General features: G+C 52.2%; 4 protein-coding genes and 1 long non-coding RNA gene across 13 annotated transcripts in view; 3 read left to right on the forward strand and 2 right to left on the reverse strand.

The window, feature by feature from the left end:
• Nucleotides 1-204: 204 nt before the first annotated feature.
• Nucleotides 205-3,366, reverse strand: NXNL1 (nucleoredoxin like 1). 2 transcript variants are annotated; one of them, XM_015850462.3, is made up of 2 exons: nucleotides 2,531-3,366; nucleotides 205-1,525 (listed from the first exon to the last, which is right to left on the reverse strand). In XM_015850462.3, the coding sequence occupies exons 1-2, from the start codon at nucleotides 2,950-2,952 to the stop codon at nucleotides 1,228-1,230; spliced, it is 720 nt and encodes a 239-aa protein (XP_015705948.2). In that variant the 5' UTR covers nucleotides 2,953-3,366; the 3' UTR covers nucleotides 205-1,227. The 2 variants fall into 2 exon arrangements, with proteins under 2 accessions (XP_015705948.2, XP_015705949.2); XM_015850463.3 differs by having other exon boundaries at nucleotides 2,567-3,351.
• Nucleotides 3,367-3,524: 158 nt separating this feature from the next.
• Nucleotides 3,525-12,853, forward strand: SLC27A1 (solute carrier family 27 member 1). Of its 2 annotated transcripts, none has more exons than XR_014941789.1 (13): nucleotides 3,525-3,586; nucleotides 3,714-3,881; nucleotides 6,364-6,758; nucleotides 7,155-7,316; nucleotides 8,099-8,168; nucleotides 8,266-8,357; nucleotides 8,448-8,557; nucleotides 9,366-9,654; nucleotides 9,913-10,039; nucleotides 10,266-10,403; nucleotides 10,920-11,084; nucleotides 11,323-11,469; nucleotides 12,120-12,853. XR_014941789.1 is itself a non-coding variant. In XM_015850460.3 (13 exons), the coding sequence occupies exons 2-13, from the start codon at nucleotides 3,715-3,717 to the stop codon at nucleotides 12,275-12,277; spliced, it is 1,941 nt and encodes a 646-aa protein (XP_015705946.2). In that variant the 5' UTR covers nucleotides 3,525-3,586; nucleotide 3,714; the 3' UTR covers nucleotides 12,278-12,853. The 2 variants fall into 2 exon arrangements, 1 of the variants encoding a protein (XP_015705946.2); XM_015850460.3 differs by having other exon boundaries at nucleotides 9,445-9,654.
• On the reverse strand, nucleotides 10,396-11,000 carry LOC146751202 (uncharacterized). The gene is made up of 2 exons (XR_014941791.1): nucleotides 10,869-11,000; nucleotides 10,396-10,476 (listed from the first exon to the last, which is right to left on the reverse strand). It is a non-coding gene; the product is annotated as an uncharacterized LOC146751202 (long non-coding RNA).
• A 260-nt stretch (nucleotides 12,854-13,113) lies between the features above and the next one.
• PGLS (6-phosphogluconolactonase) lies at nucleotides 13,114-16,528 on the forward strand. Its single transcript, XM_015850461.3, has 4 exons — nucleotides 13,114-13,506; nucleotides 14,947-15,048; nucleotides 15,148-15,288; nucleotides 16,120-16,528. The coding sequence occupies exons 1-4, from the start codon at nucleotides 13,135-13,137 to the stop codon at nucleotides 16,255-16,257; spliced, it is 753 nt and encodes a 250-aa protein (XP_015705947.2). The 5' UTR covers nucleotides 13,114-13,134; the 3' UTR covers nucleotides 16,258-16,528.
• A 5,138-nt stretch (nucleotides 16,529-21,666) lies between these two features.
• The window catches only part of BRD4 (bromodomain containing 4), a 53,704-nt gene continuing 49,309 nt past the window's right edge, over nucleotides 21,667-26,061 (forward strand). For 5 of the 7 annotated variants that reach the window (XM_085535224.1, XM_085535230.1, XM_085535226.1 and 2 more), the window contains exon 1: nucleotides 21,667-21,840. The gene's annotated coding sequence lies outside the window, so the exon portion shown is untranslated. Of the gene's footprint in view, nucleotides 21,841-22,366; nucleotides 22,508-26,061 lie in introns of those variants that run through there. The other 2 variants (XM_085535225.1, XM_085535228.1) reach the window with 1 other exon arrangement.

Genomic DNA, 26,061 nt, shown 5'->3' on the forward strand with positions numbered 1-26,061 from the left:
GGGCACGAGCAGCACCTGAGTGCCAATTTATAGCCTCGGTATTCACTTTGAGGTGGAAACATCGCCTTTCACCTCCTTCCCATTTCTCCACATTCATTATTTGTCATTAAAATCCTTATTTCTTCCCTCAGCTGTCTCACATTGCCCCAAGAAAAAGCAGCATTGCCCCATTGGTGACCATAAGGAGCACAGCAGACAGCACAGTTTGACTCCTCCATCACCCGAAAGGACTTTCAGGTTTTATTCACTCAGTGCCATACAGAACACAAGGAGCACCCAGAGAAGGACGTTTGTAACGCGGTGTCCCTCCCAACCATTTGTTTTATGGGATTATTCCTCACCTACCTGTCCAACTTGCTGGGCAAAGAGGATTAAGTGAGAAAACAAGTCGAACCAGCCGACCTCGCGCAGCCTCTCCATCTACCTGCCTGCATTGCCCAGATCCTTCACATCCCATGAGCTTCTAAACTCTTGGCTCTTCCCCTTGTGGTGGAATTGGGGGACCCATAAATGAGTAACAGAGGGCAACAGGAGCCACGTGAGGGGGCAGAACGAGTTTGTTTGTCCAGTCAATCACAGAGGGACAACCCAAGGGATGCCCCCAGTCAATCACATCAGGATAACAACCCAAGGGATGACCCCAATTGATCACTGTGGGAAAACAACCCAAGGGATGACCCCAATTGATCACAGTGGGACAACAACCCAAGGGATGACCCCAATTGATCACAGTGGGACAACAACCCAAGGGATGACCCCAATTGATCACTGTGGGACAACAACCCAAGGGATGTCCCAGTCAGCTCCTATGAGGACTCATCACTGTCTCCTTTCTGCTCTTAATTCTCAGATTCTTCCTTCTTGCCCAATCAACCATGTTGGGACAGCAACCAAAGGGACATCCCCAATCAATCGTGTTGGGATTCACACCCAAAGGATGTCCCCCAATTGATCACATTGGCACAGCATCCCAAGGGATATTCACAGTCAATCACAGAGGGACAATCCAAGGGACTTCCCCAATTAATCACATAGGGACAACAACCCAAGGGACGTCCCCAGTTGATCACAGTGGGACAACAACCCAAGGGACGTCCCCAATTGATCACATCAGGATAACAACCCAAGGGACGTCCCCAATTGATCACATAGGGACAATAACAACCCAAGGGATGTCCCCAGTTGATCACAGTGGGACAACAACCCAAGGGACGTCCCAACCAGCCCCTATGAGGACTCATCACCCTCCTCTTTCTGCTCTTCACTCCTGGATTCCTCCCCCTTGCCCAGTTTGTACTTGAGGCGCCGCAGGGGGTCGGTGATGCTCCTCCTGGCACAGTCATCGAAATCTTCTGCCAGTCGGAAATTCCTGTCCACCAGCTCTGCTGCCTCCTGCCAGTTCTGGAAGCAGGCAGGACCCATCCTGGTGATCTCATCCACAGCGTTCCCAACGATGACGTCCCCGTTGGGTTTCAGTACCACCACCCTGGGCACCTCAGACACCTCAAAGCGCAGCTCCAGTTCCCTGCAATGGGAAGAAATCTCAATTCAAGATGTGCTGAGGTCATCCCACAGCACCCAGAGTTCCTTAATATTCATTACAATGCAAAGTCTGAATTGTCAGCGAGCTCCAAGAGGGGCTGGAAGTAATTCTCAGCATCACCTGCATCTCGCTTGGCCATTAATGAGGTTATGGTAAATAGAACCACATCTCCTAATTGAGTGGGTGGTAATCAGCCTACAGCAGCAGGATTGGGTCTCTGGATGGGTCATAAGGTCCCTCCCAATCCAAATCATTCTATGGTTTTATGATTCCTCCAACCCAACATTCAATGTATCTGTGATTCTACAGATCTTGGATTCTATGACTCTATTATTTGATGATCTTTAAGGTCCCCTCCAACGCAAACCATTCTATGGTTCTGTGATCTTCAAGGTCATTTCTAGTCCAAGTGATTCTATGACCTTAAGGATCCTTGCAACACAACCCATTCTGTCATTCTATGATCTTTAAGGTCCTATTCAGCCCAACCATCCCATCTTTCTAAGACTCGATAATCCTTAAGGATCTTTAAGGACCCTTCCAACCCAAACCCAGGACATTGTATGGTTCTATGATCCTCCAAGGTCCCTTCCAACTGAACCCACTTTGTGATCCTATGATTCTGTGCTCTTTAAGGTCTCTTCCAACCAAAGCCATTCTATGATTCCTTGATCTTTGAGGTCCCTTCCCACCCAACCCAACCCACAATCCTATGATCCTTACAGTCCCTTCCCTCCCAACCACTGCATCATACCACAGTTCTATGACCCCAACCCCCCCTCTTCTTCCCCCTCCTCCCCCTTGCTATTTAAGGTCCTCTCCAGCCAAAGCCATTCTATGGTTCCTTGATCTTTAAGATCCCTTCTAACCTACAATCCTGTGATCCTTACACTCCCTTCCCTCCCAACCACTCAATCTTACCGCAGTTCTACGACCCCAAAGAACCCCCCTTATCCCCTCTACCCCCCATACAACCCCACCACCCACCTCTTGAACTCATCCCCGAAGGGTAACGACAGCCACCTCTTGGGCATGGACTTGAGGAAGGCCTCCTCCTGCTGTGCGGTGGCATCTCGGGACACGTACACCAAACACAGCTGCGATGCCCTTTCCACGTAGAACTCATCCGTCAACCTCACAAAGAAATCCTTCAACCTCGGCACGAATCTCCTGCACCGCGGGCATTCGGCAGCCCCAAAATACAGCAGAACCACCCTGTTCTCCAGCACCAAACACAGCTCCCGTTCCGTCTCCACCTCATCCCGGTCCCTGTTGTTGACGAGCAACACTTTCCCAGCAAACAGAGAAGCCATAAGGGGGATGTGCAGAGCAGTGAGTGCCCAAATGGGGCGGGATGAGCCACGCAACCTCCCCTCCCCCTTCCCTGCCCTCTCTCGGCTGCTATTCATAGCGGCAATCGGATTAAAGCGAGGGGTCAGTGCATGAGGGGACAGGGCTGAGTTGAGTCCAGGGGGATGAGAAGGCACAGCAATGGGACAGTGCCCAGCGCTGTGTTTTAATGGGGCAAACAAGCAAGAAAACAATTGGAGGAACAAACAGCAGCTGGTTTTCTATTAGAATTAAGGTCAAAACCAAAGTTTTTTCCCGGTGAGGCTGTCCCGGTTTTCTCGCCTGGAGGACAATGGGACGGAACCTCCATTCCTCCCCGTATTAGCGGGAGAAATATAAAAGATAACTCTGTTTTCTATCAGATTTAATCTCGAACGCCTTTTCTGGTTGTTTTTTGCTCAATTCCTCCTTCTTGGCAATGGGGACAGCGAAGGGCAACCCCCGCTCCATTCCTTCCCGGTTCTCTCCGCCCCCGACCATGGACAGCTCCGCCCCCTACCACGGACAGCTCCGCCCCCGACCATGGACAGCTCCTCCCCTCTCCTCACCCAATCAGATGCCTCCTTCAGAGCTCTCCACCAATCAGATTGCGTATTTCCAGGCTGTCCCGCCCACCTGGGGGGCAGCCCACGCTTTCACCGCAGCGCAGCTCGGTTGGATCCGCTGCGGGCGGCGGAGCGGAGCGGTACCGAGGTACGAGTGGGGAGAATAGGGGGGGATAGGAGGGGATAGGAGGGGATAGGGTGGGTTGTGGGGGTCATAAATGGGGCCAGGGTTGTGGATTTAGGGCCCTGGTTGTGACCTGTCCTTCCCTCCGCAGCATGCAGCCGGTGGGGGTGTGCACCGCGTCGTTGGGATCGTTGGGGTTGATGAGGTTCTTTGGGGTTCCATGGGTTTGGTGCCTGGCGGCAGCGTTGGGAATCGGGCTGGGAAGCGGAGGATGGAAACTGCTGAGGGTGATCTGCAAAACGGCGCTGAGGGATCTATTGTAAGTGATTGCGGGGCCGGGAGGGGCTGGGGGTTCTATGACCGCATAGAGTGCACGGGGCTCGGAACACAGTGCCCAGAACATGGTGCCCAGTATCCAGAACCCAATGCCCAGTGCCCAGAACCTGGTGCCCAGTGTCCTCTTCCCAGTACCCTATGCCCAGTATCCAGAACCTGGAGCCCAGTATCCAATGTCTGGCAACCAGTGCCCTGTACTCTACACCCAGTACCTGTTACCTTGTGCCCAGTGCCCTGAACCTGGTGCCCAGTATCCAGAACCCAATGCCCAGTATCCAGAACCTGGTGCCCAGCATCCTCTTCCCAGTACCCTATGCCCAGTATCCAGTAACTGGTGCCCAGTATCAAGAACCTAGTGCTCGGTGCCTGGTACCCTATGCCCAGTATCCAGAACCTAATGCCCAGTGCCCAGAACCTCGTGCCCAGTGTCCTCTTCCCAGTACCCTATGCCCAGTATCCAGAACCTGGTGCCCAATATCCAGAACCTGGTGCCCAGTATCCAGAACCTGGTGCCCAATATCCAGAACCTGATGCCCAGTGTCCTCTTCCCAGTGCCCAGTACCCTATACCCAGTGCGTGTTATCCTATGCCCAGTGCCCAGAACCTGGTGCCCAGTACGCAGAACCCAATGCCCAGTATCCAGTATCTGGTGCCCAGTATCAAGAACCTGATGCCCAGTGCCCAGTACCCTATGCCCAGTGCCATATGCCCAGTGTCCAGAACCTGGTGCCCAATATACAGAACCTGATGCTCATTACCCATTGTCTGGCACCCAATGCCCTGTTCCCAGTGCCCAGAATCTGGTACCCAGTACCCAATAACTGGCACCCAGTGCCCCATACCCAGCACTCAGTGCTGCCTGATCCCCAGTGCTTGGTCCCTACAACGTGGTATCCTACACAATGCACATCCCACACCCCCCCTGCTGCCATCCCTACACTTCCAGTTCCACCCCATTGCCAGCATTGGTGCCAGCCCAGTTCAGCCTCTCAGCCCCAGTGATGTGATGATGTTTCCTTTCCTCCTCTTTGCCTTTAAGGAGTGAAATTCAAGGATGGGAGCAGCATGAGCAAGGAGCACTGATACTCCCTATAGCTGTCTCACTAAATTCCACAGTTTTTAGCCCATTTTGCGGGGGGGGATTTGCTTTGAATTCATAAAGATTTAGGGCTGTTGCCCTGGCCAGCGCAGCCTGGCTTTGCCATGGCTGTCACTGAGCTTTGAAGAGCTGCTTCCTCCCGATTGCCCAGCGAGCTGGGAAGAAGAATGGCAGAAAATAAACCGGGCGGAATAAAACCCTTCAAGTATCTGGAAAGGGTGGTTTGTGAGACAAAAGGGTCCTCTGTTCTGTGCCTGGCACCGCTCCGCGGAAGGTCACCGCACAACCCAACCGTGGCCAACAGCTCCATTTGTGGGATCCCTTCCCCCTCCCCTCTGTGCTCATTGACACTCAGCCGTGAGAGCTGCGGGGGTTTCTTTAAGGGCTGATATTCAACGACGTTTGGAGTTTCTGGGGATTCTTCCAAAGTCTCATGGCTCAATAATTCCTTCTTTGATGTTGGCGGAAGGGAACAGCGCCGCGTTGCCTCCAGCTGTCCCATCTCCAGATGGAAATGGGATCTGTGGCGCAGTATCTTGGGATGGATTCTGATATATTATCCATCATTCGTTACATCATCATTGAAATCTGTGTTTTCTTCCTCCCCTCCGACCATCCCAAGGGCCAAAAGGGGAACCACTGACTTTGTTTCCTTCCTCCCTTTGCTTTGTGAGTGGTGATGTTGGTTTTATCACTTAAATATCTGCAGATCCTAAAGCATGAAACTGTATAAATAGCCAAAAAATGCTGAAAAGCACCCTGGCAGGAGAGGTGCTGTCTATATAAGGTGAAAGCAATCATTGCAAAGCTTCTTTTTCCCCTCACTCATATCCTTAAAAGAAAAACCCGTGGCTTAGCATCACTTGTTTGATACCAACATTCAGGTTGATGGATGGATTTCCCCTGGTTTGAGGCATGGAAAGTGCCAGAATTGCTGGTGATTTTGTGATTGTTTTTTTTACCATAATGCTAAAAATTGTCATTTTCTGTAGGCAACAGTGGTCTGAAGTTCAGTGTCAGTGTGGTTGAGGTGCCCAAGGTGTTGGATTCCAATGGGACTCCCATATGGGGCACACAGACTGCATCTATTTGCCCATATAGAAATCGGTGTCGTATTTGACTCAATATTTAAATATTACACCAATATATATAGATATATTTTTAAAAGTAAATTGAATTAATTTCAGTATAAACCAAAGATTGTAAATTAGACCAACAAGAGCCATCCATGAGAGAATCATTGATGTTGGTATTAACGTTGTGTTTCCTACTGGAGAACGTTGCCATTCCTTCTGGAGAACGTATGATGTAAATGATGAAAATCCTTCTGGGTTTTTTTCTTATTTCTTCTCTTTCTTCACTCCAGTGGCCTCTCAGTGCTGTTAAGAGTCAAGTACAAGTTACGATGGCACCAAAAGAACAAAGACACTGTGCCCAAGATCTTCCAGGATGTCGTCCGCCGGCACCCCGATAAAGTGGCCTTAATTTATGAAGCCACGGGTGAGAAGTGGACCTTCCGGTGGCTGGATGAATATTCCAACGCCGTGGCCAACTTCTTCTACCAGCAGGGCTTCCGCCTCGGGGACGTCATTGCCATCTTCATGGAGAGCCGCCCCGAGTTTATTGGCCTCTGGTTGGGGATGGCCAAAGTCGGTATCGAAGCGGCCCTCATTAATTTCAATCTGCGCTTGGATTCTCTGGTTTACTGCGTAACGACATCGGGAGCCAAAGGGTTGATCTTTGGAGGAGAGCTGTCCTCAGGTGGGTCACCTGGGTGCCTGGGGTATCATAGGATCACGGGGTGGGTTGGAAGGGATCTTTGTATCATAGAGTCATGGAGTGGTTGGGTTGGAAGGGTCCTTGAAGATCATAGAACCATAGAATGATTGGGTTGGAAGGGTCTTTGAAGATCATAGAGCCATGGAATGGGCTGGAGGGGTCCTTAAAGATCCCAGCACTATAGAATAACTGGGTTGGAAGGGACCTTGAAGAGAAGAGAACCATGGAATAATAGAATGGGTTGGTATCTGGATGTGATTCTTTAGGTCCTCTCATTGTGACGACGTTTCGGGGCACAACAGGGCATTATACAGATTACTTTTGCCTCTTCCTACCACGTTGCATTACTTGCAAAGCATTTCTTGCTTTGTGTCGCAGCAATAACCGAAGTGAATGGGATGCTGGGGAAGAACATGGCCAAGTTCTGCTCTGGTGACTACAACCCAGAAGTTGTTCCTGCAGAGACCAGGCACCTGGATCCTCTTCTGAGCACTGCATCGAAGTCGCCACCAACTCAGATCCCAGCCAAAGGCTTGGATGGTTGTGATATCAGCAGTCTTTATTTCTTAGTGGGATGCCCATAAAAATCATAGAACTGTAATCAAAGTTGGAAGAGACCTCAAAGAGTCCAACCATTAACCCATCACCAGCATAACCACTAAACCACACCACTCGGAGCTGGGCAAGGAGACAGCAAAAAAGGGATTAAATCAACCCTTTTTGGGGATGACAGATAGGAAAAAACATACATGGGGAAAAAGAACAAAATGTAAGGCTGTGGTTCTGGGGTAATCTGAATTAAGTTTTTCAGTAGCTGAGATTTGCAAGGAAACAAAATATAAGATCCAGGTTTGAAGGCATTCTGGGTTAATGTTCTCCATAGCTGAGGTTTCCATGCACATCTGAGATTAATCAGGAGTGAGATTCTCATTTGGTAATTTGTTTTCCATGGGAGGAGAAGTGCTGCTATTGAGTTTTCATTGCGGGGCCGTAGGTATCCTGCCCTACCCTCAGCTTTTCCTATAGTTTGCTTTGGAATTAGGCTGTGAGCTGGAGGGCTCATCACATTCCAGGACCATTTGCATAGAGGTGTGTGGGTCTCATCCTCAGAGCTCTGCAGACTCTTTGTGTGCATTTATTGATTGACCTCTATGGGCAGCATCCAGACCTTCTCCTAGGGTATGCTTCAATGCCTTTGAGCTGTGGTCAAAGCTTTTCCTCAAGTGCTCCAATAGGAACAAAGCCTAAAAAACACCTTTTTAGGAGGGTTTTCTCAGAGAGCTGAGGTCAGCTGGCCTGATGTCTGTTTTCTGCTCTTCCAGATCGGCTCTTTTACATCTACACTTCGGGTACAACGGGAATGCCCAAAGCTGCCATTGTGGTGCACAGCAGGTGAGGACCCAAGGAGGCAATTTCTCCTTTGGATGCTTTTCATGTAGTGAAAGCTGAAGCTTTGTTTGCCCCACATCCTCATCCTGTGTTCGTGCAGGTATTACCGCATTGCTGCCTTTGGGTACTACGCCTACAGGATGCACCCCGAGGACATCCTCTACAACTGCCTTCCTCTCTACCACTCCGCAGGCGAGCATCCCCTGCCCCATACCCACATTGGGATCCTCCACGTGTCCCCATGAACCACCCCAAGCCAACCTCGGGCTCTTTGTTTTCCAGGTAACATCATGGGAGTTGGTCAGTGCCTCATCCACGGCCTCACTGTGGTCATCAAGAAGAAGTTCTCTGCCAGTCGCTTCTGGGATGACTGTGCCAAGTACAGATGCACGGTGAGGGCTCTGCTGGCTTCCTGCTTCGCTGCCCATCTCCACATGGTCCCCTTGTCCCAGAGCCATGGGAGGAATCAAGATGGTTTGATATTGGTTGATGTAACAAGTGGAATTAGAAGTGTGACCTCAATAGGTGGGATATAGAAAGGAGATCCCAAGTGCTGCCCCCATGAGTTGTAGTTTAAAATCCTTGTGTATCCAAATGAAAGTCCTCATGTATCTCCAAGCAATCTGGTTTATTCCCCTTACAGAATCTTCCATATTCCCCCTCCCGATATACTTGGTGTATTATAGAAAATAATAAGGCTCTGATAAAGGGAGAGTTTCTGTACCTGGTGGAAGGCAATGGTAGGAACTCAGTGTTTTCAGGATGAGTTGGAATGGAATACAAACACAACAGCTGCTAAATCCAGCACTTTGGTAACTTCAGCCTCAGGAAAAAAAACAGCAGAATCCAAAGTAACCTTCATCGGTGCTCTATCAGATGTGCTGTGGCGTGATTGAACCCCATTGTAGGGATGTAGGGTCGAGGGATGTAGGGTTGATGACTGTGAAGTCGTCAAGACTGAATCTCAGAACACAAACATCTGTTTTAATTGGGGGAAAGGTCTTTGAGAACTTGAGTCCCCTTGGCAGCTCATTGTCACTGAATACTTGCTTGTGTCGGTGCCAACATCACCTGCTAATTTAAGCAGCTCTTTCTCCTTCCTGGCATTTATCTTACCCTTCTCCCATCAGGAATATTTATAGGTGGTAACTGGATCCCCACTCAGCATTCACTTTGTGACATCGAGCTTTTTGCTTACAGCTGACCGCTTGTTACCCCAACCTTCCCGGAGAGCGTCCAGAATCCATCCTGAGCGATGTCTTTGTGTTTGCTGCTTCAGATTATTCAGTATATCGGGGAAATCTGCAGGTATCTTCTGAACCAGCCAGTCCGAGAGTCAGAAACGCAGCACTGCGTGAGGCTGGCGGTGGGCAACGGGTTGAGGCCCACCATCTGGGAGGACTTCACCAAGCGCTTCCGCATCAAGCAGATCGGGGAGTTCTACGGAGCCACCGAGTGCAACTGCAGCATCGCCAACTTGGATGGGAAGGTGAGGGAAGAGAAAAGATAGAGGGGGGTGTGTGGAAGGGAAAAAGCTTTGCTTGCTTCCCTGGTTCTCCGCACGTTGCATTCTAGAGATGATAAAGAGCTAAATTGGTAAATAAGAGCGCAAAACAAGTGGAAAAACTCTGACATTCAGGGCAGACTTCAAATGGAGAGGGGCTAAAGAGCGGAGAATTCCCAGCATACAAAACCTGAGCCATTTTCTTCAGCTTTTTGGGTTTTTTTTCCTTCTGTTTTTTGGAAGGTTGGTGCTTGCGGCTTCAACAGTCGGATCTTACCCAACGTTTATCCCATTCGTTTGGTGAAGGTGAATGAGGACACGATGGAGCTGATCCGTGATTCCAGGGGGCTGTGTGTCCCATGTCGCCCAGGTGAGCGTTGACTTGAAGTAATTTACTGCAGTTCTTTGTTCTAAGAACAAATGCTTCATGAGCTCTGGTAGGTTTAAGGGGTTCGTGGTGTCATATATGGGTTTTTCCTTCTAGATCTTTGATATGGGTCAATTCCTTTAGCGAAGGTCTTTGGGACAAGCAATGATGTGATGGAATACATCATAACTCAGTGTCATCTTGTGCTGTTTGGTCCTTTTTCCTGCAGGAGAGCCAGGATTACTCGTAGGTCAGATAAATCAACAGGATCCCCTACGTCGCTTCGATGGCTACGTCAATGAGAGTGCCACCCACAAGAAGATCGCTTATAATGTGCTCCAGAAGGGGGACCAGGCCTACCTGTCAGGTACTGGGTTCACTGGTACTGCAAGTGCTGTGCCAAGATCATGGAACTATGGAAGGATTGGGTTGGAAGGGACCTTAAAGACCAGAGAAGCACAGAAGGGTTGGGTTGGAAGGGACCTTGAAGATCAAAGAACCATGGAAGGGTTTGCTTGGGTGGGATCTTAAAGACCATGGAACCATAGAAGGGTTGGGTTGGAAGGGACCTTGAAGCCCATCCAGTTCCACCCCATGCTGTGGGTTGGTTGCCACCCACCAGGTCGGGTTGGTTCGATGACACCTAAACCCAAAATCTTCTTTGTAGAGGGGCAGATGTGTCAGCGTTTGGAAGCTGCCAACTATTGAGCAGCTCTGGATTTAATGAGCAACATGTATGTTTCAAGGAGGGAGAAGTTTTCCTCTGCCCTTTTCAGGTTTATTCTATCCCATAATATGAAGGTGCAGTGCATGGTAGTGGGAAGTCACTCACCTGGTTTTGCAGTGACAGAAGACAGTGGTTTGGTGTCTGTTCTTCCTGCAGGAGATGTGTTGGTGATGGATGAGCTGGGCTACATGTACTTCAGAGATCGCAGCGGGGACACCTTCCGATGGCGAGGAGAGAACGTCTCTACCACAGAAGTGGAAGGGATGTTGAGTCACATCCTCAACCAGACGGACGTCGCGGTGTATGGGGTGGAAGTGCCAGGTAAGGTCTCAATTCACAACTCTCAAATTTGAGGGAGAATGGAAATAAGTGAAGATACCAAGTCTGTGTCGCGATATGGGATGGGTAGAATTTGGGTCACCTCTATTGGAATCAGGCAGCTGGTAAGGAGACGATGTAATAGAGGCTGAAAGAGGAGTTTGATGCTGTTGCTTTTGTTCTGAGCAGTGGGAATCACCTGAGATGGGGGCATAAGGGAGACCCACCTCTTTTATTGCAGGGGTGGAAGGAAAAGCTGGAATGGCAGCAATTGCTGATCCTAAAACGAAAGTGAACCCCAACATTCTCTACCAGGAGCTCCAGAAAGTTCTGCCTTCCTACGCCCGGCCCATCTTCCTCCGTCTTTCACCCCAGGTTGACACCACAGGTAGGGCTGAACCCCGTCTGCTGCTCTCAGCCAACTTTGAGCTCGAAGGGGGAACTTTAATATGGCAGCAAGCTGAGAAAGCAGCCCTTAGGCAACGTGCTGTAACTGGAGCCGCTTGGTTGGCTGCCATCCATCTTCTTGCGTAAGAAAATCCTCGCTCGTAGTCAACAAATACCATTAATAAAAGCTGGAGCTCAGCCTTCAGCAAGCAACAAGCTCATTACAGGCTTTAAAACCGGGGCACAGCAGGGAGAAAGGTCAGAAATGGCTACGGAGGAGCTCTGCTCCCCCTCCTCTAAAGAGGGGAAGGGGCTCTGAGCCCCTCTCTGTGCTGCCTTTGGTCTGTTCTGCCCACGTGCCCTTAACTTTGCTTGTAACACAACCAGCAGCCACAGCAACAGGGATTGCTTTAGATGATTCCTTTGGTGCTTTCTATGTCCTGGGTATCCAGAGAGCTCTTGTAATTAAATGGGGATCCACAGAGCTCTGATTCTATTCCATGGGAGCCCAGAGAGCCATTCCGTGTCTCTGCAGAAGTGAAATATATGCAAATAAATGCAAATCCTTAAGCAAAATGACGTTTCTCCCTCGCGGCGTTTTGGATCCAAAGAGTTTCCTTCAAAATCTGTTCTTTTCTCCCTTCTTTGAAGGTACTTTTAAGATCCAGAAGACCCGCTTGCAGAGGGAAGGCTTTGACCCCCATCAGACCTCGGACCGGCTGTATTTCTTGGATGTAAAGTTGGGGAAATACGTTCCTTTGGATGAATGCCTTTACGCCAGGATTTGCTCCGGGAAAGTGGCCTTATGATGGAACCTGGATCAAACTTCGCAACGAAGATTAATAGATGATTAATAGACAAGATGATGCTTGTGGGAAGCTGATAAGCGACGTGAGACCCTCCGACAGCGAAAACACCAGCAGGGAAACCTCTCTTGGGGTTGTTACCCTCACTTAAAGCACATTAACCCAGCGAGCACTGACACATTAACCCGCTGCCACACATTGATAGAGATTGGTAACTGCTCCCCACTGCTGTGCTGTCAGTGGGAGAGGTTTTGTGTTGATATTAATGGACGTGCCCCCATGTGGGTTGGTTGGTTTGTGCTCCTGTCTGCGGGCCGGTTCATTAACGAGTTAGGCTTTTAACAGAGCAGTCTTTTAATTGAGTTAGGTCACGTCTTACCTTAACGACGCCTGGATATCTCACACGTGCCAAGCCCTGGCAGTTACGGACATGGGGCTGGGAGTGACGGACACGAGGGGTTGTTGAGGCCTCTGAGCTCGGAGCAGGATTTGGGGTGCGAGGAGATGGATGGATGGAGAGTTAATGAGGAAACGTTAATGAGGAAACGTTAATGAGGAAACGTTAATGAGTGCTGCTGAGCAAGCTGTGATGTGTTTTCATTATTTGAGGGGTATAGGAGTTAACACAGAGGGGTGGCTGCGTGCGGTGCTTGGAGGTGGAGCTGAGCTCCATCCGGCCGGGCTGAGGCTGCGGGCGCTGGGCTGAATCCCTCACGCAAGGCCGAGGCTTCAACCCTCCACTAGGCCTCAGGTTGCTAAGCAACGCTCAGCTCCCCCCCACTTCCGCCTCTTGCTATGACGCCACATCCGGCTTCCTCACCCCACTTCCGCCTTGTGCCGCTCCTTTTCCGGTGTCCGCCATGTTGGGCCGCATCTCGGTGTTCCCGTCCCCTCAGGAGCTCGGTTCGGCCTTAGCGCAGCTCATCGTGCAACGAGCGGCCCAAAGCGGCGGCCGCTTCACGTTGGGTCTGTCCGGAGGGAGCTTGGTTGGACTCCTGGCTCGGGAGCTGCCATCAGCCGCTTCTACCGGTACCGGAACCGGAGCGGGCCCGTGGTTTGTGGCCTTTTGCGACGAGCGGCTGGTTCCCCCCGAGCACCCGGAGAGCACGTTCGGGTCGTACCGGGACCGGCTGTTCCTGCGGCTCCCGGAGCCGAAACCGACGGTTCTGGGTGTCACTGCCGGGCTCAGTGCGGACGAGGCGGCCGAGGATTATGCGGGGAGGCTGCGGGAGGTAACGGGGAGTTAGAATGGGGGTCTATGGGGGTAACGGGGGGGGGGTCTGTGGGGGTAGGCAGGTACCGGGGGGGGGGGGGGGTCTATGGGTGGTACCGGGGGGTTGGGGTCTCTATGGGGGTAGGCAGGTACCGGGGAGGGTCTATGGGAGGTAATGGGGATGGGGGTTGGGGTCTCTATGGGGGTAGGCAGGTAAAGGGGGGGGGGGCAAGAGGGGGGTTTTGGGTTAGAAGGGGGGGCTCTATGGGGGTAGGCTGGTGCCGGGGGGGGGGTTTAGAAGGGGGGGGTCTATGGGAGGTACCGGGGGGGGTGGTCGGATGGGGGGGGGGGGGTCTCTATGGAGGTAGGCAGGTACTGGGGTGGGGGGGGATCTACGGGAGGTACCGGGGGTGGGGGGGGGGCGATGGAAGGGGAGGGGTCTACGAGAGGTATTGGGGGGGTTGGGGTCTCTATGAGGGTAGGCAGGTACAGGGGGGGCGGGGGGGGGGGGTTAGGGTTAGAAGGGGGGGGCTCTATGGGGGTAGGCAGGTACCGGGAGGGGGGTTAGAAGAGGGGGGGGGGTGGGGGGGGGTCTATGGGAGGTACCGAGGGTTGGAGGGGGGGTTTAGAAGGGGGGGCTATGGGGGGTACTGGGGGGGGGGTTGGAAGGGGGGGTCTACGGGAGATACTGGGGGGGTGGGGGTCTCTATGAGAGTAGGCAGGTACCGGGGGGGGGAGCTCTATAGGGGTCTATGGCAGGTACCGGGGGGGGTTAGAAGGGGGAGGGTCTACGGGGGGTACCGGGGGAGTGTTAGAAGGGGGGGCTATGGGGGGTACCGGGGATGGGGGGGGTCTCTATGGGGGTAGGCAGGTACGGGGGGGGTGTCTATAGGGGGTACCGGGGTTGGGGTCTCTATAGGGGTAGGCAGGTACTGGGGGGGGGGGGGGGTTAGAAGGAGGCAGGGGGGGTCTATAGGAGGTACTGGGGATGGGGGTTGGGGTCTCTGTGGGGGTAGGCAGGTACCAGGGGGGTGTCTACAGGAGGTACTGGGGGGGGGGAAGGGGAGGGGGGGAGTTAGAAGGGGGGGGTCTATAGGGGGTACCGGGGGGGGGGGGGGCTGTATAGGGGTAGGCAGGTACCGGAGGGGCAGGGGGGGTTTAGAAGGGGGGGTCTACGGGAGGTACCGGGGGTGGGGGGGCTCTTTAGGGGTAGGCAGGTACTGGGGGGGCAGGGGGGGTTAGAAGGGGGGGTCTATGGGAGGTACCGGGGGGGGGGGTTGGGGTCTTTATGGGGGTATGCAGGTACCGGGGGGAGGGAGGGGTTAGAAGGGGGGGGTCTACAGGAGGTACCGGGGATGGGCTTTATTTGGGGGACTCCACCCCCCCCCCTCAGTATTTGGTGGACCCCTCCTAATAGGATTTGGGGAGCTCCCCCCTCAATCCCCCCCCCCATTTCCAGGCCTTCCATGGTGATGCCGTGCCCGTCTTCGATCTGCTGCTCCTGGGTGTGGGGCCGGACGGCCATACCTGCTCCCTATTCCCCAACCACCCCCTGCTGCAGGTAAGCATATGGCTATGGGGGGTGTCTATGGGGGGGGGGGGGGTCATTAGGCAGCTCTGCTTCTTCATTAACATCCATTTACCTCATTATTTTTAATAGGAAAAAGAGAAAATCGTGGCCGCCATCACTGATTCCCCAAAGCCGCCCCCGGAGCGCATCACGTTGACCCTCCCGGTGTTGAACGCGGCGCGGACGGTGGTTTTCATTGCCACTGGGGAGGGCAAAGCTGCAGTAATAAAGGTTGGGGAGAACTATGGGGGGACAGGGGGGACATAGCGGGGGGGAAAAGATCTGCTGCCCCATAGAGGGATATGATGGTGTTATGGTGGCATGGAGGTGTTCTGGGATGGGGTTGGGATGGAGCTTTGAGGTTCATAACTCCTCTGTAGTGGAATGGAGATGTTTTGGGATGGGGTTAGGATAGAGCTTTGAGGTTCATAACTCCTCTGTAGTGACATGGAGGTGTTCTGGGATGAGGCTGGGATGGAGCTTTGCGGTTCTCTTCTGTTATAACTCCTCTGTGGTGACATGGAGGTGTTTTGGGATGGGGTTGGGATGGAGCTTTGAGGTTCATAACTCCTCTGTAGTGACACGGAGGTGTTTTGGGATGGGGTTGGGATGGAGCTTTGCAGTTCCCTTCTGTTCTAACTCCTCTGTGGTGACATGGAGGTGTTTTGGGATGGGGTTGGGATGGAGCTTTGCAGTTCTCTTCTGTCCTAACTCCTCTATAGTGACCTGGAGATGTTTTGGGACGGGGTTGTAACGGAGCTTTGAGGTTTGTAACTCCTCTGTAGTGACATGGAGGTGTTTTGGGTGGTTGGGATGGAGCTCTGTGGTTCATAACTCCTCTATGGTGACACGGAGGTGTTTTGGGATGGGGTTGTGACGGAGCTTTGAGGTTCGTAACTCCTCTGTAGTGACATGGAGGTGTTTTGGGATGAGGCTGGGATGGAGCTTTGCGGTTCTCTTCTGTTATAACTCCTCTATGGTGACATGGAGGTGTTTTGGGATGGGGTTGGGATGGATCTTTGCATTTCCCTTCTGTTCTAACTCCTCCATTTCATCCAACAGCGCATCTTGGAAGGCAACGAGGACAACCCCCTCCCCGCCGCCCTCGTCCGGCCTCACACGGGGCAGCTCCTTTGGTTCCTGGACGAGGCAGCAGCCAAAGAGCTGACGGTGCCCTTTGAGAAGCATTCCATCCTTTAGGACCAAACCCTGGGCTGATATATTGGGGTTATCAGTGGCTGCAGCGCCCACCCGGAGCCTCCACGCGGTGCTGTGGGTCGAGGACTCCACGTGGGGCAGCAGCTGGTTATGAGGAGCAATGTGGTGCTTGCTTGGAGCACAGATGAGGTCATTGGCTTCGGTTCGGTGCCGGGCTGTGAAGTGGGAGCAATGTGAGGTGGTGGTCTCGTGTGTTGTGAATGGGTGGCTGTGATGTGTCGAGGAGCACATAGTATTAAACATAGAGATCTCAGCTTTTGGGGTGGTTTTGCTCTTCCATTTGGCTCCTCCATTTCAGGGTGGTTTTGCTCTTCCATTTTGGGGTGGTTTTGCTCTTCCATTTGGCTCTTCCATTTTGGGGTGGTTTTGTTCTTCCATTTGGCTGCACCCTTCTGTAAAGCACAATGAGGAGCAGAGCATGGGCTGGTCCAGGTGGTGGGGTGACATGGGGACACTCAGTTGATCCGAGCTCTTCTTTATTACACCGTGTGGTTTATAGGATCCCTCTGCAGCGGTTTATTGCACTGTGATGTAAAGCACAGGGGCACTTCTCCTTGTCTTGTTTCAGTTCCATCTCCATCATAACACAGGTTTTGTTCCCACCTTTTTGATCCCAGAGCTTTTCATTGCTGTTCTTTGATGCTTTTTCTCTTGTCGCTTTCTCTGCATCGATAAGGAATGGATCAAAACCACAACAGGAACAGCAGGAAAGCAGCAGCGCTCCTGCATGGATCAATGAAGAACCTCTAAGGACCATTGAGGGGCACAGAGCAGCTGGTGCCGTCCTACAAACCTCCTCATAGTGTATTACATGGCACCAACGTCACACCCATATAATTCCACGGTGCTGTCGTCCATTTTTGTATCATTTCTCATATGATGACCACTTGTATTCTCATCAAAGAGGCTCATCTCTATCAATTCACCACTCTCAGCTTCTGTTTTTAGGGAAACGATATTTTCTTATTGATTCAATTGCTCTTCAGGGCTTTGAAATGTCACCCGCAGCCTCAGCAGATCAGCTGAATCAATGAAGAACCTCTAAGGACCATTGAGGGGTGCAGAGCAGCTGGTGCCATCCTACAATCCTCATAGTTCATTGCATGGCATCAACATCACACCTGTATAATTCCACGGTGCTGTTGTCCGTTTTCGGATCGTTTCTCATATTGACTCTCAGCAAAGAGGCTCATCTCTATCAATTCACCACTCTCAGCTTCTGTTTTTAGGGAAACAATATTTTCTTATTGATTCAATTGCTCTTCAGGGCTTTGAAACGTCACCCGCGGCCTCAGTAGATCAGCTGAATCAATGAAGAACCTCTAAGGACCATTGAGGGGTACAGAGCAGCTGGCGCCATCCTACAATCCTCATAGTGCATTGCATGGCATCAGCATCACACCTGTATAATTCCACGGTGCTGTTGTCCGTTTTCGGATCGTTTCTCATATTGACTCTCAGCAAAGAGGCTCATCTCTATCAATTCACCACTCTCAGCTTCTGTTTTTAGGGAAACGATGATGTTTTCTTATTGAGTCAATTGCTCTTCAGGGCGTTGAAACGTCACCTGTGCCCTCAGATCAGCTGTAAAGGTTCAAATGTCTCTGGATTCTCCTTGGGCCAGCAGACACACTGAGGTTCTCTTCTGATCTGTTGATTTCATGTCTTTTAAGCTTGCAAAGAACCATGACATTAAAGCCACGGGGTCGTTCATTTCTCCTGCCAGCATTCATATAGTTTCACAGTATGACCCAGGTTTTAAGGAACCTCAAAGATGATGAAGCTCCAACTTGGCCTTGAACACCTCCAGGGATGGACAGGGCATCCATAACCTCCTTGGGCAGCTTGTTTTAGGACCTCACCATTCTCCTAGTAAAGAACTTCCCTTTAACGTCCAACCTAAATCTTCCCTCTTTCAACTCCAAACCATTGTGTTGCTATTATGGGCCCTTTCAAAGAGTTTACTCACCTCCTGTTTATAAGGTTCTACTATTATGGGCCCTTTCAAAGAGTTGACTTACCTCCTGTTTATAGGGTTCCCTTCAGGTACTGAAAGGCTGCAATGAAGTTCACTTCTTTGCTTCAGGCTGAACAAAACAAGCCCATCTCTCTCAACCTGTCTTCATAGGGGAGGTGCTGCAGCTCCCTGATCATCCCCATTGCGGTCATCTTGATGATCATCTTCATAGATGGAGATCTCCATCTCCTATGGATCCTTTACAGCAGCTCACTGTCCTTCTTGTACTGAGGGCTCCATACCTGGACGTAGCACTCCATTAAAGCACATCAGGCTGTGGTTCCCCCTCAGGAATGGTGCTATTTTAGCTTATTTGAGGTGAAAACCCCCCTAAATAGCCTCTATATGCCCTCCTATGGATCCTTACAACAGCTGTCTTTCTTGTACTGAGGGCTCCATATCTAGACACTCCATTAAAGCACATCAGGCCAGGGTTCCCCCTCAAGAATGGTGCTATTTTAGCTTATTTGAGGTGAACCCCCCCCCTAAATATCCTCTATATGCCCTCCTATGGATCCTTACAACAGCTCACCGTCTTTCTTCTACTAAGGGCTCCATACGTGGACACAGCACTCCATTGAAGCTCATCAGGCTGTGGTTGCCCCTCAGGAATGGTGCTATTTTAGCTTATTTGAGGCGAAAACCCCCCTAAATATCCTCTATATGCCCTCCTATGGATCCTTTCCAACAGCTCATAGTCTTTCTTGTACTGAGGGCTCCCTACCTGGACATAGCACACCATTGAAGCTCATCAGGCTGTGGTTCCCCCTCAGGAATGGTGCTATTTTAGCTTATTTGAGGCGAAAACCCCCCTAAATATCCTCTATATGCCCTCCTATGGATCCTTTCCAACAGCTCATAGTCTTTCTTGTACTGAGGGCTCCCTACCTGGACATAGCACACCATTGAAGCTCATCAGGCCATGGTTCCCCCTCAGGAATGGTGCTATTTTAGCTTATTTGAGGTGAAAACCCCCTAAATATCCTCTATATGCCCTCCTATGGATCCTTTCCAACAGCTCACTGTCTTTCTTGTACTGAGAGCTCCATACCTGGACATAGCACTCCATTGAAGCTCATCAGGCCGTGGTTGCCCCTCAGAAATGGTGCTATTTGAGCTTATTTGAGGTGAAACCCCCCTAAATATCCTCTATATGCCCTCCTATGGATCCTTACAACAGCTGTCTTTCTTGTAATGAGGGCTCCATATCTAGACAGTCCATTAAAGCTCATCAGGCCATGGTTCCCCCTCAAGAATGGTGCTATTTTAGCTTATTTGAGGTGAAAACCCCCATAAATATCCTTTATATGCCCTCCTATGGATCCTTACAACAGCTCACCGTCTTTCTTCTACTAAGGGCTCCATACGTGGACACAGCACTCCATTGAAGCTCATCAGGCCGTGGTTGCCCCTCAGGAATGGTGCTATTTTAGCTTATTTGAGGTGAAACCCCCCATAAATATCCTTTATATGCCCTCCTATGGATCCTTTCCAACAGCTCACTGTCCTCCTTGTACTGAGGGCTCCATACCTGGACGTAGCACTCCATTAAAGCACATCAGGCTGTGGTTCCCCCTCAGGAATGGTGCTATTTTAGCTTATTTGAGGCGAAAACCCCCCTAAATATCCTCTATATGCCCTCCTATGGATCCTTTCCAACAGCTCACTGTCTTTCTTGTACTGAGGGCCCATACCTGGACACAGCACTCCATTGAAGCTCATCAGGCCGTGGTTGCCCCTCAGAAATGGTGCTATTTGAGCTTATTTGAGGTGACCCCCCCCCTAAATATCCTCTATATGCCCTCCTATGGATCCTTACAACAGCTCACTGTCTTTCTTCTACTGAGGGCTCCATACCTGGACACAGCACTCCATTGAAGCTCATCAGGCTGTGGTTCCCCCTCAGAAATGGTGCTATTTGAGCTTATTTGAGGTGACCCCCCCCCCCCCCAAAATATCCTCTATATGCCCTCCTATGGATCCTTACAACAGCTGTCTTTCTTGTACTGAGGGCTCCATATCTAGACACTCCATTAAAGCACATCAGGCCATGGTTGCCCCTCAGAAATGGTGCTATTTGAGCTTATTTGAGGTGAAACCCCCCCTAAATATCCTCTATATGCCCTCCTATGGATCCTTACAACAGCTGTCTTTCTTGTACTGAGGGCTCCATATCTAGACACTCCATTAAAGCACATCAGGCTGTGGTTCCCCCTCAGAAATGGTGCTATTTGAGCTTATTTGGGGGGTTTTCACCTCAAATATCCTCTATGTGCCCTCATATGGATCCTTTCCAACAGCTCACCGTCTTTCTTCTACTGAGGGCCCATACCTGGACACAGCACTCCATTAAAGCACATCAGGCTGTGGTTACCCCTCAGAAATGGGGTAAAAATAAGCTAAAATAAATTAAAATAAGCTATTTTAGCCTATTTGGGGGGTTTTCACCTCAAATATCCTCTCAGTGCCTCTTCCAAAGGCCCATATTGCCACATAGGCCGAATATCTTCTATGTGCTGTTACCAGATACAGCTTCAACCTGTGGTGAATCCACCTCACACATCAGTGCCTCCTTCTACCTGAAGAAGGGGGAAATCTTCACTCCTCGCACCGAATCGGCCTAAATGACGACAGACAGCGATTCTATGCCGTCTTTTCTCCTCAATTTTGTCTCTTTTGGGTCCGTTTTATACTCGGATCCATTGAACTTCATCGCGGCCTTCACACCCGCTCCTCAGCGCCTCCTCCTGACAGGGAAGAAAATGGCGCCTCTCTCCACGAACTCTCGCGAGAACACCCCCCTCCACCTCCCCACAAAAAAAATCTCGCGAGAACGCAGCCCCCCCCACTTCTCTCCGGCAAATCTCGCGAGATCAGCGCCTCCTCTCATTGAAGAAAATGGCGGCCGCCTGTGTTGCTCCCGCGCGCGTTTTCTCGCGAACTCTCGCGAGAGTTCAGCGTAATGGCGGCCCCCTGGCAGCTTTCCCCCTCCCCTCATCCCTCACGACGGGAGTGAACGGGCTGGACTCTCCCTTTACATCACACCCCAACCCTCCTACACACAACCCCATTCATCCCATTATCCCTCCTTCCTTCTATTACAACCGACCCCATTCATCCCCCCATTCAATTACAACCGACCCCACTTTCCTCCTCCATTCCCCCCCCATATTTCCCGCCCCCATTCCCCGCGCGCGGGAACGCCCTTTCCCGCTTCGCCCCGCCCACTTTTCTCCACCCATTGTGACGTCACTGCGAGGGGGCGGGGCTTAACCCCTCAAAGTGGGCGGAGCTTAGCAGCAAAGTGGGCGGAGCTTAGAAACAAAGTGGGCGTGGCTTAACCCAAAGTGGGCGTGGCCCGGCGGCGCCGTGACGTCGCTGAGCGCGGTGAGGTCAGTGCGGCGCCGCAGCCCCGGACCCGCTGCCCCTCGGAGCCGCTTCCCCCGCCCCCTCCTCCTCCTCCCCGTTCGCTCCTCGACGCCCCCCGGGTCCCGGTGAGAGGGAACGAGGCTCAGCCGGGCCCGTGGAGGCGCCTCCGGGCACCTGAGGTGAGTTGGGGCCTATATACGGCGAGAGGGCGCGGCGACGGCCTAGGGTTGGGTGTGTGTGTATATAAGGGGGGGGGGGTTACGCTATTCACATCCGCGTTTACGTCGCCCCGCTGGCGTAGCCCGCATTGCGTAACGCGGCGCTACGCAAAGTGCGGGGCGGAGGTCGGGGCGCGTTACGCTAACGGCGTAACGAGGGGCTGCGCTGTTGGCGTAGCGGGGGGGTCACGCGCCGTGTTTGTTTCACGCCTCTACGTAAATTGCGTAAAGAATTAAGGCGGCTTCGGGGCGGGCCCCGTTACGCTCCCAACGTAACGGAGCTCCGGGCGGGGCCGGGCCTAGTCCCGAACCTTCCGCAAACTGCGTAACCCCCGCTGCGCCGTTTGCGTAGCGCTGTAGGAAGGTGAAGCGCTGAGCGCTGCCTGGCGTTACGCACTTTGCGTACGGCGGCCCTTGGGGCTGCGGGGCGGTGCGCAAAGTGCGGGGCGGAGCGCGGGGCACTTCCGGCCGCCGCCATTTTGTCCGCGGGCCTCGGGAGGAAGCGGCGGCGGGCGAGGCCTCCACGGCCCGTCACGGCCCGTCCATAGTCCATCATTGGCCCGACATAGGCCCGTCATTACCGCCGTTGTCTCGCTGCCCGCTCCCTCCGTCCCCTTCCGCGGTGCCGGTGAGTGGCTCCAGCCGGAGCCGGTGGGGGGGAGGCCTCGGGGGCGGGCCCGGTGCCCTTAAGGCCGCTGGGAGACCGTTGGGTGCCGCCTGTGGGGGCAGCGGGACCCGCCGCCGTGTGGGGGGATACGGGGGGGATGGGGGGGGTGGAGGTTATGGGGGGGGAAGAGTGGGGTAGGGCTGCCCCCCCCAGCCCCAGCACATCCTGTATCCGACCAATGTTGGCCCTATAGCCCCATATCCAACCTATGTTGGCCCTATTAGCTCCTATAGCCCCATATCCAACCAATGTTGGCCCTATAGCTCCTATAGCCCCTATAGCCCCATATCCAACCTATGTTGGCCCTATTAGCTCCTATAGCCCCATATCCAACCAGCGTTGGCCCTATAGCCCCATATCCGACCAGCGTTGGCCCTATTAGCCCCTATAGCCCCATATCCAACCAGTGTTGGTCCTATAGCTCCTAGAGCCCCTATAGCCCCATATCCAACCAACACTGTCCTTTAGCCCCTATAGCCCCATATCCAACCAATGTTGTCCTATCTGCCCCTATAGCTCCATATCCAACCAGCGCTGTCCTATAGCCCCTATAGCCCCATATCCAACCAGCGTAGCCCCTATAGCTCCTATAGCTCCATATCCAACCAACGCTGTCCTATAGGCCCTATAGCCCCATATCCAACCAGTGTTGGCCCTATAGCCCCATATCCAACCAGTGTTGGCCCTATAGCCCCATATCCGACCAACGTTGGCCCTATTAGCCCCTATAGCCCCATATCCAACCAGTGTTGGTCCTATAGCCCCTATAGCCCCATATCCGACCAGCGTTGGCCCTATTAGCCCCTATAGCCCCATATCCAACCAGTGTTGGCCCTATAGCTCCTATAGCCCCATATTCAACCAGCGTTGGCCCTATAGCCCCATATCCAACCAACGTTGCCCCTATAGCTCCTATAGCCCCATATCCAACCAGCGTGGGCCCTATAGCCTCGTATCCGACCAACGCTGTCCTATCTGCCCCTATAGTCCCATATCCAACCAATGCTGTCCTATCTGCCCCTATAGCCCCATATCCAACCAACGCTGTCCTATCTGCCCCTATAGCCCCATATCCAACCAACGCTGTCCTATCTGCCCCTATAGCCCCCTATTTCCCCCCCCCCCATTTCCCCTTCTGATATCCCCCCTCCCCTTGAGATCCCCCCATCCCACCCCCTTCCCCCCCCAATTCATCAGCCCACATCCCCACCCAGCATCTCTCCCCATTCTAAACCCACCACCCCCCCCCCCCCCAACATCTCCCTAACCCCCCACCTACCCCAAAAACCCTTAAAATCAGCTGGATATCCCTTTTCCATGGGGTTTTTCCCCCCATCCCATCCCCTAAATGCTTTTCCATAGGGTTTTTCCACCCCCCAAATGCTGCCCCATTGAGTTTGTGCTGCATTCAATGCTCTGACATTGGCTTAAGGCAGAACTGCTGGTGGGTTATAGCCTTTAATATGGCGTTAATGGGGTGGAATGGGATGCTAATGGCTCTGTTGGCCCTATGGTGTGTGTGATGGCTCACCTGAAGCTGTTCCATTGAGTTCTATGTGTTCCTTTCAGTGATTTTTGGGGTTGTTTGTTGTGGTTTTGGGGTCGTTCCTACTTCAAACGTATCATTTGCTTAAGGGATGTTGCCATACCCAAAGCTCTAATAGAACCAATGGGATCCCAAAGGCTTTAAGCTTTAAGTTCAGCCCTCAATCTACTCCCCTTCCCCGTCCCAAGGCACTGAGCATTGATGTGAGTCGTGTTCTATGGGGCTATTTGAAGTCATGGTGATATAAAACAGCCCCATATGATGGGCAGTGAATGGGGGGCTGTGTTGGAAGGGCAGCCCCCAACCCTATTTGAAGTCATGGCGATATAACACAGCCCCATATGATGGGCAGGGAATGGGGGGCTGTGCTTTAATGGCAGCCCCCAACCCTATTTGAAAACATGGCGATATAAAACAGCCCCATAAGATGGGCAGGTAATGGGGGGCTATGCTGGAAGGGCAGCCCCCAACCCTATTTGAAGACATGGCGATATAACACAGCCCCATATGATGGTCAGTGAATGGGGGGCTGTGTTGGAAGGGCAGCCCCCATCCCTATTTGAAGTCATGGCGATATAAAACAACCCCATATGATGGGCAGGGAATGGGGGCTGTGTTGGAAGGGCAGCCCCCAACCCCCCTAAACCCTATTTGAAGTCATGGTGATATAAAACCGCCCCATATGATGGGCAGGGAATGGGGGGCTGTGCTGGAAGGGCAGCCCCCATCCCCCCCAACCCTATTTGAAGTCATGGCGATATAAAAGCAGCCCCATATGATGGGCAGGGAATGGGGGGCTGTGTTGGAAGGGCAGCCCCCAACCCTATTTGAAGTCATGGTGATATAAAACCACCCCATATGATGGGCAGGGAATGGGGGGCTGTGTTGGAAGGGCAGCCCCCATCCCCCCTAAACCCTATTTGAAGTCATGGCGATATAACACAGCCCCATATGATGGGCAGGGAATGGGGGGCTGTGCTTTAAGGGCAGCCCCCAACCCTATTTGAAGACATGGTGATATGAAACAGCCCCATATGATGGGCAGGGAATGGGGGGCTGTGCTTTAAGGGCAGCCCCCATCCCCAACCCTTCCCACTCAGCATTGAGATATGGGACTATCCTGGTTTGTTTTGTACCCAGGCTGCGTTAATTACATTTGAGGCTGAGTAACTGTTGCTGCTGTGTTATCTGATGATAAGCTTTAAAGGGAGGGGTCGGGCAGTTAGCAGAGCTTCGTTAGCAGAGCCCTCGTTAGCACCAATCCTATGCATGCATCACATGCAAGGCCGTGTTTGCAAGGCAGCAGACCTGCCCTGTGCTTTTCTTGCTTCGTTAACTCCTCGTTGCATCGTTTTCCAGGTGTTTTTGGGGCTGTTTGGGAGCATTTTGTGCTTTTAAGGGTTCAGGGTGAAGCTTTGCTGCTGGGGGAGGAGGAGTTCCCCATGTTTGGGGTTATTTCTTGCTATTGTTGTCATAAAATGATGCTTTAATGGCCACAACTTCCCCGCCATGGGCTTGAAGAGGCCCATATGGATAATAGAGATGGAGACCACGATGCTGTTGGGATTTAATGGGGACAAAAAAGGACCCGACGTTGGGTTGTGTGGGCTCAGCAGCCGAAGTGCTGCTGTCAGCTCCCATCACAAAGCATTGGAGACAGCAGCACCACAAACCACGGCCTTATTTCAGCTCTGTGTCCCCCCCACAAGGAAGAGGGGGGGGTTTGTTGCTTTAGGATGCACTCAGCTTCTAATTAACCCCATAATGAGCTCAGGCTCCATCAGAACCGGATGATTCGGATCCAGGGAGATACAGACCAGCTCCTGTATCTGAAGCTGAAACCCTTCCATCTCCTTCCTGGATATAGGGAGCTGTGTTTGGGATTGGGGACGTTAATACCTGCCTTCCTGCACAGGATCCTATTGGGAATCTCCAGCTTTTCCTGCTCCTCTACATGCAGAAAGAAGTG

Source organism: Coturnix japonica, unplaced genomic scaffold (genome assembly GCF_054131305.1).
Source record: "Coturnix japonica strain WE unplaced genomic scaffold, WE-NBRP24 Scf113, whole genome shotgun sequence".
Lineage (NCBI taxonomy): Eukaryota > Metazoa > Chordata > Aves > Galliformes > Phasianidae > Coturnix > Coturnix japonica.